At 35.8% G+C, this 13,468-nt stretch overlaps 1 protein-coding gene across 1 annotated transcript in view; it reads left to right on the top strand.

Moving 5' to 3' along the window:
- The window catches only part of DDX60L (DExD/H-box 60 like), a 103,246-nt gene extending 93,160 nt beyond the window's left edge, over positions 1–10,086 (top strand). The window contains 6 exon segments of the mRNA XM_063076699.1: positions 216–337; positions 2,836–2,983; positions 4,509–4,651; positions 6,187–6,338; positions 7,472–7,534; positions 9,957–10,086. Of these exon segments, the coding sequence (XP_062932769.1) occupies positions 216–337; positions 2,836–2,983; positions 4,509–4,651; positions 6,187–6,338; positions 7,472–7,534; positions 9,957–10,086 (758 nt within the window).
- The last annotated feature ends 3,382 nt before the right edge of the window (positions 10,087–13,468 follow it).

The raw sequence follows: 13,468 nt of genomic DNA, 5'->3' as shown, positions 1-13,468 counted from the left end.
TGGATGTAGCAAGAATGAAAAAGCACAGAGCACAAAGCTGCCTGCCTTAACCAAAAACTAAATGTACGCATCGTATGGCAGATACATATATTTACTAAAAAATTTTTACCTGGAAAGGAAGTGTAATATAAAAACAAATTTAAGCACAAAATATATTTGTGCTTAAATGTATTTAACATTTTTCTTATTTACAATAATACTTTTTCTTTGAATAGGCTCACAACAGTTTTCTCAGGATGTGATGGAAAAGCTCATGTTAGTATTGGCCAATTTGTTTGGAAGGAACTATTTTCCAGCAAAATTGCGAGATGCTAATTTAAGTTTTTCTCAATCAGAGGTGAGGTTTATTATACTTATAATGATATAATAATGATAGTTATTAAATGTATACGACTGGAAAGGATTCGGTACCTTTACTTTTACTAGGGTTAAATTAGTAGAGCTGTTTCATTTGTTTTTATAATGTTAATTTGATCTTTCTATAATCAGAGTTCTATTTAATTTTTAATTCAAACATCATCCCCTACTGATCTAACATACAATTCTTATCTAAAGTTTTTCGTTTTATTCATGCAAATTGCATCATTCAGTGGCAACCGAGAAGATGTAGGCAAGTAATCATTTAAATGAAACGACAGCCCTGTTGCTGAACCTATAGTTCTCTTGGGATTGTTGACACCTGGTGGTGGGAGTTCAAAGAAAGGACCTAGGTCATGAGCTCGGACTTCCTCCTTAGACAATGTTGTGATGGCCACCTAAGACAGAATCTCCTAACTCAAGGTTATTCAAGAGATTGAAAGCAGGAAAACTATTTTTCATATTTATTTGCAACATTTTCTTTGTTCCTAATTTCTTACAAAAAGCAAAGAAACAGCAACAAAACAATAACAAACAAACAAAAACCAAGAAAACCTTCATTAGAACCTGAGAATGTAGAAGAAGCTTGTTTCTATCAAAGAACTCTAATGAGTAGATAGCTAAAAGGAGACTAACGCTAATCTATACTTTCTGACCTCATAATGCCTCTGGATATACTTCCAGACCTATGCATCCAACTTTAGTTGCTCATATATATCCACTTTGCATTCCACTGAAACTATTATTTCTTTTTCTCATATGTACCCACATTTTAAAATATTTCAAAAGGAAACTTTGTATTTACTTCTACTGTAAATGGAAGGCCAATATCTCTCACTTTAAAAATAAGATAAGCATAACAATAGATGCAATTAACCATGTTAATGAAGCTACTCTCTCATTGCTAAAAAAAAAAACCCCAGAGATGATCAAGTTTTAGAGAAATGATAGAGGCTTACCACCTCCGGATTTTCTGTGGTTATCAGAAAGAATGAAAGGGAATTGGAAAGGGGACCGCTTTAATATTTAATATTATCTAATGCTCCATTTGTGCGTCATGCAAAATCATCTCATGTACCTTTAAATTTAAGTGTGTTACAATTTGGGAATAACTGCTCTGGATCAGTCAATGAGCAGAGATTTATTGAGCAATAACTGTGCGAGAACCCTTTGTAGAAAAATCAGAGCTAGAAAACATAGTTGCAGCCTTCAAAGAGCTTGCTCTCTAGCTGGGACTATATAGCATGCACCCTGGAGAAGGTGGCTCCCAGCACAGGGCTGTACATGATTAGCAGTACATGCTCCCCTGGCACAGTGTCCAGCAGCAGCACAACGGTAGGCACATGAAAGGCATAGCAGTAAATATTTGTGGAAAACCAAATGAGGATCACATCACTTTACCCAACTGCAGAATTGCTTTCATTGACTTCTTTTCTGGTCTTTGCCCATCCACAGATAGAGGTAGCCCTGTGAAAATTGTCATACTATCTGTTGTGAGGATTTGGTTAGGAACATTCTTTATTATAACTGCACAGCATGGTTTTTGTAAGAATCCGCCTGAGAAATTCTTATCTGATTTTAGTACTGAGAATAACTTTTTCTCGTGAACATTGAGAAATGTGAAAATGCTGAGGTTTATAACTTGTGGCCCATTTAAGGCTGTCTTTCTAGTTTTTCTTTCCTTTTTTACCCCATTTTGATTTATATGATCTTATCATATTATCTTCATCCTTATAAAATACCTTTTTTTGTTAGAAAACTGCAGGATATGAATAAATTAAATATCAAATGAAGAACAGAAATAGTAATTGTAATAGAAGAAGACCCAGAACATTTCTAATGTCATAGGTCATTTCCAACCCATACTAAAGAAATTTCTAGTACTAATACTGAAAGAATTTGTGTTCAGGAATAAAATTTGGAAGCTGAGTTAGCTTGCAATACCAGCTACTTCTTCACCTACTGTATGTGTAACTTAGAGCAAGTTTACCTCTGTGAGGGTTAGTTCCCTCATCTATAAAATACAGACAAAATTCCAACTTCATAGGGTTGTTCTTAAGATCAGCTGAGCTAACACAAACAAGTTCTTGGCACAGCACAGCATAATGATGGATAAATGATCAGAACTTTATAAAGAATTGATGCTACTATTACTACACTAACTTGTTACTTTCTCTCTAAATATGCCCTTCAAGTCCTTGACATGTACACAAGTTTAAGATCAGCTTAGGGTCTGTTTTTATTTAAATTATGTTTTTGACTAGGTAGTGTCAAAGCAAATTTTAAAGATATTTGCACTTATAAATGTTGGTTGGAATCAAAATGAGATTTTACTTTGATCTCACGAGTGAATAAAATGAGCAATGATTTCAATGAATGAACATTAGTCTACAGAACTATGCTGCAATATTTTCACCAAGCAGTTTAATTTTTAAAATAAAAATAAAGAGATCTTTCTGAAAAGTATTTTGCCTATAGGTAATCCTTGGTGAACTCCCGGAGGATTTTAAAGCTGCTTTACATGAGTATAACTTGAAAGTGACAAAGGACTTTGCCTCCTTCCTGCTGTTTGCTTCCAAGTTGGCGAACACGAGAAATGAATCTCAACTCCCTTTATCAAGAATCAGTAAGCAAATTTTAGTTCTATTTTGGAACAATTAAAAGAATAAATAATATTGGCTAGGAAAGCCACTGGATATTGGATGCTTCAAAGCTGGTAGAAGGAACTCATTACAGAGCAGCTGTATTAACCTGAATATTTAACCCCCAGAGAACAAGTTAGCTCATCATAGAGTGTGGTAACGCCTTCTGTTTTCCAAGTAGAGAAACTTTATGATTACCAAACATTAATTGGGAAACGGAGGGGAAAAAAACAAGCCATTCGTGAACTGTTTTGATTGAAGGTTACCTATATATTCAGGCTGGAAAATCAGATCAGAAAATGTGTCAGGTGGAGAAAATAAGCACTATTTCTGCCATTTCCCCCCCCAGCGGTAGTGTCACTTAGTGGTTACAAATGTAAACTCTGGAAGCAGAGTACCAAGGTTCAAATCCTGACTTTGCTACTTGTTAGGCATGTGATCTCACACCAGTTACCTAATCTTTTTGTGTCTCAATTTTGTTACCTGTAATATGAAAGAAATAATATTACCTACTTTATAGGACTGTTGGAGGATCAGGTGTATTAATGTTTATAGTTTTTAAAACAGTGCATGGCACATGGTACACACTCTATAAGTCTATTCTACCTAGTATGGTAGCCACATATTACATGTCTCTATTTAAATTTAAATTAATTAAAAGTACAAAAATTAAAAATTCAATTCTTCAGTGGCACTAACTACATTTCAAGTGTTAGTAGCTTCCATTTTGGACATACCTTGCTCTTCTGATATGAGATAGAACATTTCTATCATCGCAGAGAGTTCTATTGGATATCATTGTTTGCTTCTATTATTTTTCCTTTTGTAGAAATTATACAGCAGAAAACTTCTAGGGGCGAATAAATGGAAAGAAGGAGCTGGGGTAAGAGAAAAGAGGAGAGCCATAAAGTAGTTTCTTTATCTTCTGTATCCTAAAGTATTCTTAATTCAAGTAAAGGACAGGAGGTGAGCTTTGCAGATTCTCAAGACTTACTGGTGTAGGAAGAAGCATGAACAAAAGCAGACAGTAATGGTGAGGCAAGGAGAGCACCACAGAGAAAAGAAAATGGGTGTGTATGAATGTCTCTTTGTCATAAAAAGGAGTCACGTCCAACTGCATGACCTGATGATGCCTTTGCAAGTTCAATGAGATGGTACCTAGAACATGGATGGAAAACATGTTTCATCTTTTATGTCAGCTCCAAGTGCACTGATAGTAGCTGCCTGAACATCATATTCAGGAGGATTCTGAGGTTATATTTGAGTTCCTAGGAAAAAGTAACAGATAATAAAAAGTAGTGTTAATAAGCTAATAGTCAACATTGAACGATTACTCTGTGCCAAGAGGAGTTAATCATTTTATGTGCCATATCTCAGTCAGTCTTCATTAAAATGTCCTTCATAGGCAGACAAATGTCAACCCCTGTGGTATGACCTACAGTAAGTTTACCAAGGTTAACATTTGCATTGATTTTTACATCCTGATATGACCCAATACAAAATGGTCAGAATTTACAGGTAAAAAATGTGAAGACTCCCAGCTTGTGTCTCACTTGATGAGCTGCAAGGAAGGAAGAATAGCCATTTCACCATTTGTTTGTCTCTCCGGAAACACAGATGATGATTTGCTTCGACCAGAGATGATCAACCAGGTAAGTGAAGAATGGATTTTGTGGATAAACAGAGAGAGTGAAGGTATATTGTTGTGCAGCCTTGATGGGACCTTAAACCTCAAATGCTGATAAATGTCCATTGATACCAATACTGTTATCCAAGAGAATGATGCCCTGGAGGCCAGTACGATTTCATTTTCTTTGGAATTGACCTGAGGAAACCTGTTCCTTTATGGAAAATTTCAGACATCACCTCTTTTCTCTCATTTTTGAAGACTCCAGTTTTGCTCTGGGAAGAGCAAAAGGAATTAGCTCACATTTTCCCAAAATTGATTATAGACTTCGTAATGCTCTCTCCACTCCAGAACACATGGATCTTCTAGGACAGTGGTCTCCACAGTGGAGCACAAAGACTAGAACTTCCTAAGAAGTTCTGGACAAAATATTAGGGTGATGGAAGATTTAGCTTTAATTTGAACTATGAGAAATAAATTCAGCTTTGATGATATTTAATAGGATAAATTGACACTTGTGCCCTGACTACATTGATTCCTAGGTCTGAGAGTCACATGTCACACAAAGCAATGATCTTCAAATACTTTTGCTTATGTAACATCCAAAAGAACTTTAAAAAATCATAAATCTTCTTGCACAGTTTAGGTTGATATCTAAAATTCTTTTTAACCAAAGTTTAAATAGTTGCTAATGTTGTAATTTCAGGTTATTGTAAATATTGACATTTTAAAAGAACTGTTAAGTCTTTAAAAAATTTATTCAATAGAATATAAATATCAAAGCTATTTGACACCTATAGCAATAAAATAAAAAAGAACACATATGGTCCAACAACTTCTTCAAAGTTACAAATTCCACATTATTTATTTTTCTTCTTGAACTTGTATTTTCATTCCATTTGCCCCATAGTTTAATTTTACACACCCACTAGCAGAGTTTGCTGATTCCTCCTGATTCCATAAGATTAATTTGTCCAATGTGCCCAGAGCCAGGAAGGCTTAGTTTATGTTTGTTTGTTTGCCTCTCTTCTTTTTTTCTTTCTCTCCCATCTCCTCCCTCTCCTCAGCTTTCCTTCTCTTTGGAACCCAAAGGTTTGTGCTATTTTGCTGCATTCTCACCTGTGGGTGCAGAGAGACACTAGCTACATGACACTCCTTCCAAGGTCATTCTGTGTACCAATTAAGAGTATGATGAAAATTCTACCTTATAATCAGCTTCACTTTATTTTTCCTTAGTGAATCTTGCTAACATATGGGGGTTGGGTGATTGAAATTGCCCTCGGTGTGCTGTAAGGTTCCCTGTTTCCCTCAGTGGGGCTGCTGCATCCCGAAGCATACTTAGAGTGCCATTGCCCAGTGTGCGTGCAGCATCCCGCTGCCTCACCAGGATGGACCTATTTCCCTTGACCCCTATGGAGTCTAAATCTGCCCACCTCCTTCCACTTCATCTTTTGCAGAATGTACTTTAAGAAACTGGGATTTATAAAAAAGAAATCACAAACTGCAAATGATTACCCTTTATATATAAATGGTGAATTATTTGGAAATGCCTTTCTTCAGGTCATTCTGCGCACAATCAGTGTCAATGGCACTCAGGCTCCCATGCTGTGGACACAGAAATTAGATAACCAAGGAAGAAGAATGCCACTAAATGCTTATGCACTCAATTTCTACAAACATGGCTGCTTGACAAGATTAGGCCAAACCAGTGGGTAGGTTTATGTGTGTGTGTCTATAAAATGCATACATACATATTATATATCTACATTTTATTATTATGTATTTACATTATACATTTATATACAAATTTATATCACAGTATATCATTTGTTATGTATTTATGCAAACATAAGTTTATTTTAAAAATAGGAATTTTAATACGAAATATTTTTAAGAGTTTAAAGTACAAAATCAACCATGCAAACATACTAGATGTCTTTCTAGAAGACTAATTTCTGGTGATTAAAAATTCCAGTATTATTTTGGTTTTACTACCAAAATCTTGGTGCTTGACTATCTTTGGTGAACATAACTCCAAAGACAAAAATATTGGATATACTAAGAGCTCAAAAAGATATTTTTTCATTTGTTATTATACTACCTATTCATTAAGAAATAATGTTGAATGATTTCCAGGAGTGTATCAAAGATTATTTTTATGAAGTAAATAAACTCATATTTATTTGTTCTCCATAATTGTGACTTGGAGGGAAAACATCTGGAACGTAGATTGTGAGGAAGTTAACTTAGCAGTTGTCCATTAGAAACTGACCTTTGTTTTGGTTATTTGCCAGAGAAATAATTTTCCAAAGCAGGGCAGAGGGATGAATACTTAGAATTCACATGAGAAATGAAGAATTTGGTTATGAAAACTGGCAGGTAGAGATGGGGAAGGTCACGCTGTTAAATAGTGATTCAGAAATTCAATATGTGTTTTACATAAATTTTTTAATAATTCTGATTTAAATTAGTTTTTAAATGTTCTGCTATTCCTGAAAAATCTGGAGATATGTCTCATTTTTTCTTATATCTAGTTCCTAGAAATGACATTAGGAAGTAATAACTTCTTGTTTTCACTTTAATCTCTAGTCCCCATTGACCCTTCTAAGCTTTAATTTTATATATTTTTTCCTCCCCTTAAGATGGTTAGCTTCTCTGTTTATTAATATTTTGTGGTTTTGACACCTGTGCCTCTGAACTTCATTGTGATTAATAAAACAGGATGATTATCAACTGGGGATATATTGGCAGAAAAATTAAACTATCATGAACAGATCTACTATTAAAGTTTGAGTTAATTCATTTATGCTTTTGTATTTTTAATTAAGAATTTTGTTCTCTTTAGGATGACTAGGGGGAAGCTTTTAAAGCTTTTAAAAGACTTTGCATTCAACATTCAGGATATCAGGTATGTTGTATGCTGAGTGTGATTTTATCAATTATTTAATGATAGGTTAGCAAATGTTGAGCTGTTCTTTTGTGTCAAGTTCATGATACTCATGAAGGATTCATTGAGACACCATTGAGCCTTCTAGCTTCCATGTAACTCGGGTACCCAAAGGCTCAGCAGGTCCTCTCCTCATGACCCTGTAGCACTGGTTTTTTGTACTAGGAATAATCTGAAATCATTCGTCATGAAATTTCATTCAGATTGGAGCCTCAAAGCCATGTCCCCAAATTTCATAAATCTCTGGGCCTGACTATACTCAATTCTGCAAATGATAAATGGGACTCCAGAGGGCCACACCCTAAGGACACCACGAGGTCTCTAGTTTATATCCACTTCAAAGTGCTTAGTCTTTCTAATACTCAGTGCTTTTCCAAGACTCACCTGACTCTGGCATCACCTGTTGACTACCTGGGTCCATCTGCCCCAATGCCCAATAGGGGCCCAAGCAAATACAAACTCTTGGAGGTTACTTCTGTCCCTAGACTCCGTTGGTCATCTAGTTTTTGTCTAGCTCCATCATCCCTACCTCCAGTCCTTACCCACTTCAAGCGGGGTGTGTGTGTGTGGTTTTTCACTTAAAATAAATTCATGCTAGTGAGGACATGTTTGTGATTTTCTTTGGGAAACTCTCTGCAGAGAGTAGGAGTCTTAGGATGGCCCTGTTTTGCACACATCAGGTATCTCTAGGGGATTCCATGAGTGGCTTGAAGTTACCAAAGCTACAACCTTTTTGAGCAGTTTGAGAAATTCCACTAAAACTATTTCAAGAGTTGGGAAAAGTATTCATCGATTCATTTATCAACCATAATACTATTAAGGTATTGTCATGTTAAAGGCATTCCTTCAGGAACTTCAGTGTCATGGGAGAAAATATTTTGTAGACGATGTGGTAAGAGCTGTGATTGAGTTACATATGAAATACAATGATAACACAAATAACTTTATGATTAATGCTACTAGAATCAGAGAAAATGTAACAGAAGTAGTAATTTTCCAATCAGGTCCTAAAGGATAAGTGAGAATTCATTAAATATATTAAAAACTGGGAGTGGGGGGAGGTGGTAAGAGAGGATTTCAAGCACAGGAATAGTGTGTCCAAAGGTACAGAAATGTTAAAAATACTGATGCATCAGGGGTAGGCCCCAAGCTCATGATGGTGGAATGTAGAATGCAGAAGTTGTGATGGGGATGTGGGTAAATGCTGAGTGGTGAGGGTAATGTCTTTAAAAGGTATTTGGCTGTACATGTGAAGGGTCTTACTTGTCATGTCATGGAAACTAGATTTAAAATGGTACATAGTGGTGATGCAGAGAAAGTTTCTAAGAATGAGCATGACATAAATACATATTTTAAAGATATTATTCCGGCAGAGGTATGTAGATTGACTGAAGAGATAGATGACCTGAAAGCAGGGAGCTAAGGTTGGAGGCTACAGCCATATTCCAGGTGAGAGAAAATGATGGTTTTAATTCAGGCATTGGCAGGAATAAATGGTGGGGATTAGAAAAATGTTTAAGAGTGGAATTCATGTAATGTGACAAGAGATATTGGTGATAACTGGGATTTCAAATTTGGTTAACAATGACATTAATGAAAGTAGGCAATACAGGATGATGATGGTTTAGGAACTGACAACTAAAAATAATATGATTTAATATTTAAAATTATGGCATGTGGTGTCTGTAAGACACGCAGGGAGAAATATCCAGGGGTCAGATAGAATTATGTCTGCAAAACTCTGGAAAAATGTCAGACTTGGAGGTAAAGATGTGATTGTTCCTAGTATTCAGCTACTGGGGATTAATAAAAAATTGAAACTCTGCCCTGGTGTGAATAAGATGGAGTACGACAACAAAAAGAATGATAAACTGTCAAATCGCAATTACTTTCCAGGCTTGAATAACATGTGAGGCAGCGGAGAGACTCGTTTTTTTTCTGTCTCTCCTCTCTTGTTTACCCCAGCTTCCGGTTTCTTAGATATATGGGTAGGGACAAAAGTTTCTGTCACTTAACTGGTGATTGTGGGTTTCAAAAATAATAGTCACAGTACTAGAAAACCCAGAAGATGGCTTTAAGGAGATTAGTGGAGAGAAGAAAAGGAATCGGATAACTGCAGTTAGGATATAGAGACATGGAATTCTGTAGTCTTTTAAATTTACAGAGCACATTTAAAGGTAAGGTAAACAGGAAATGCATGAAGGTATATCTCTTTTTTCTTAAGATATATGATGTATTTTGTGAAGGTTTTACAGGGTAAATGTACACCTTATCCTGCCTGTTTTCTGTACATATTTCCATCTGGTGGATTTTGAGTAACTTCTGCCAACCTATTGAATGTTATCAAAATGTGGACTTATTATTATTGCTTTTTATTGTACAGTGATTCCTTGAGTGAACTATGTGAAGATGAGCATGACAATGTGGTCTTAGCATTTAAACAATTGAGTCAAAGCTTCTATGAAAAACTTCAAGAAGTCCAAACTCAAATGCATCCACATCATTTGAGATAACACCATGGAAAATTTTCAAGTTTAATTACGTGGTTTTTATTCTTTTGCTGGAAAGATATATTTGAGCCTATGCAATGGAATGGAAAGAGGATTCATCCTGGAGTAAAACAGAATTGAATTTATATTAACTCTGCTGTTTTCTAGCTGAATGACCTTTGATATGTAATACATCTGAGCCTTAATTTTCTTTTTGGCAAAATGAGAGTAAAAATGCATAACTCTGATTGTTTGGGGGACTAAATGAGATAATGTATGTAAAGTGATTGGGAGAGAGTGGTGACTCAATAAATGATAGTTTTTTTTTTTTTTTTGTAGTTAAAGTTAATGGATAGTAGAATTTTAGTTGCACATTATCAAATTTTGGGGGTATGTCCACAGCCTACTGGATTTTCTTAAATTAATGGTCCACAAACCCCCAAAGACCCAAATCAATTCTGAACAATTTAGTTATATAAGAAGACTTCTGAGATTACAAGAAAACCACTGCTATGGACTGAATGTTTGTGTCCCACCAAATGTATATGTTGAAATCTTAACCCCAATGTGATGGTATTAGGAGGTGGGGTTTTTTGGGAGGTGATTAGGTCATGAGGGCAAAACCCTCATGAGTGGGATTAGTTCCCTTATACTTAGAAACAGGAGAGTTTGCTCCCCTTCCTCTGCTATTTGAGGATACAGTGAGAAGATGGCCATCTGCAAAAAGCCAGGAAGAGTGCCTTCATAAGAAACAAATCTGCTGGCACCTTAATCTTGGGCTTCCCAACCTCCAGAACTGTGTGAAATAAATATTTATTGTTTAAGCCACACAGTCTTACAGTATTCTATTTTAGCAGCCCAGACTTACTAAAACAATCTTAGTGTGGTTATAAACTACTTTCCTAGTGAAAACAACTAGGAAAAACAAGTTGTTTTTCCAATAGCATTGATAGATTTTGTTTGAGTCCCCTGTACTTTCTTACTTGATCTTCTCAAGTGATGAGGACCACCCTCTTCTACTTTTTGGCAATGGTTAAGGATTTTGCATGTGACTGAGAAAAACTCTTCACCCTGTGAAGCTGAAATACAGAATTCAATATGGAATTCAGAGTATTTTCTCTCTCAATAGCATACATAAAACATCCCCCCCCAAAAAAGAGCAAACAACAACCACAATAAAAACAGACAAATATTTAGCCTATTCAGGCATGATAAATGAATACAGTACTCTGTAGGAGAAAAAAATCTCTCCAATGAGCTTAATCAGCAACTGACTTAGAAATCGAAGAATGTGATTCTTAAAGCTATTAAAATTGTTTCAACTAGCAAACTTCAGGTGAATTTTTTTTATGTAAATAAGATCTTGGGTATAAGTTCTGTGATGCTTTAAGAAAATAGCTGATAACTTGGTATTATTGTAATAAGTGAGTGGGCAGCAGTAATTAAATAAAATGTTAAGTTTGTTTACTGTTGGCTCCTTGTGTTAAATCTGTCAGTCAATCCATTTGCAGACATGTATGCATTAGGCATTCTGCTTTCATTGTTCTCTATCTTATTGTAGCTCAGGTAATAGACTACAAAATCTGTGTTAGACCCAGATCTTGAACATAGGACGTTTCAATCTCAGGGTAAAAGATATAACCTCTTGTTTCATCCAGAATCTCTTATCAGGACACCATCTATAATATAAGATTACTTATAGATAGATTACATTGGCTTAGAAAAACACCAGTGTTAAAGACTCTGAATGATAAATGCTGGCGAGGTTGCGGAGAAAAAGGAACTCTCATACATTGTTGGTGGGACTGCAAAATGGTGCAGCCTCTATGGAAAATGGTATGGAGGTTCCTCAAACAATTGCAGATAGATCTACCATACGACCCAGCTATCCCACTGCTGGGAATATACCCAGAGGAATGGAAATCATCAAGTCGAAGGTATACCTGTTCCCCAATGTTCACTGCAGCACTCTTTGCAATAGCCAAGAGTTGGAACCAGCCCAAATGTCCATCATCAGATGAGTGGATACGGAAAATGTGGTACATCTACACAATGGAATACTACTCAGCTATAAAAACGAATGAAATACTGCCATTTGCAACAACATGGATGGACCTTGAGAGAATTATATTAAGTGAAACAAGTCAGGCACAGAAAGAGAAATACCACATGTTCTCACTTATTGGTGGGAGCTAAAAATTAATATATAAATTCACACACACACACACACACACACACACACACACACACACAAACCGGGGGGGGGGGGAAGATGATATAACAACCACAATTACTTGAAGTTGATACAACAAGCAAACAGAAAGGACATTGTTGGGGGGGAGGGGGGAGGGGGAAGGGAGGGAGGTTTTGGGGATGGGGAGCAATAATCAGCTACAATGTATATCTACAAAATAAAATGAAAAAAAAAAATAATAAATAAATAAATAAATAAATAAATAAATAAATAAATAAATAAAATAAAATAAAAAAAGAAAAACACCAGTGTTTCACTTTGTCTAGAAATGGAAAAACCTCTATTCTATAGAACTGATAATTAACTTATATTAGACATGTGCCAAAATCAGGTATGACTATTTTCTTTGAACTAATTCTAAATTTTTAAATTTGAAATAAGAACATAGTAACAAATATGGTGGATATTAATCCAACCAAATCAATAATCACTTTAAATATCAATGCTCTAAATACAATTAAAGGACAGAGTTTGTCAGAATAAATAAAAAAAACAAGAACCAACACTCTGTTGTTTACAAAAAACCTACTTTAAATGTAAAGACACATATAAATTAAAAGTAAATAAATGGGGCTTCCATTTACTACATGTAAGGAGCTTGGAAGCTGCTGCTCCATCCTAACAACAGGAACAAAGTTTAACAAACTGAGGAATTGAAAACTCTTCTTGAACCCCTAAGAGAAGTGAGGTCAAGGGGCAAATCACTGCTCCCTAAATTGGAGAGAAAGAAAGATGGATACAGGGAATAAGAGCACTCTGGAGCAGAAACCTCCATGAGAAAGAGTGATAGAAATAGGAAACCTGAACTGTTACTGATGAATTGCTGAAGTCTAGGTGTGGACAACTCTAAGAGTTAAAAACTCCAGGATTGGGGACCATGTTTTGTGAGCTTCGCTAGGGTCTTATAGTAAATATCAGAGAAAAATCCCCTCATGCTTCTGGAAGGAGATTGGAGCAGGGGGCCGGGGGGCGGGGGGGGGGGGATGAATCATTTTGAAATACACCAGAGTATTCTGTTCTTCTTAACAAGTCTGCCCACATGAGAAGGTAGTTAACCAGACTTAACCTGCGGGAGTTTTATCAGAGTCTAAGTGACCTGCGGGAAGGAAAACATCCTACTGCAGACCACTGTAGGCATCCTGTCTCACTTAA

This window comes from Cynocephalus volans, chromosome 13, assembly GCF_027409185.1.
Source record: "Cynocephalus volans isolate mCynVol1 chromosome 13, mCynVol1.pri, whole genome shotgun sequence".
Classification (NCBI taxonomy): domain Eukaryota; kingdom Metazoa; phylum Chordata; class Mammalia; order Dermoptera; family Cynocephalidae; genus Cynocephalus; species Cynocephalus volans.
The sequence above is the reverse complement of the archived record's forward strand: the minus strand, read 5'-3'. Positions and strand labels throughout refer to the sequence as shown.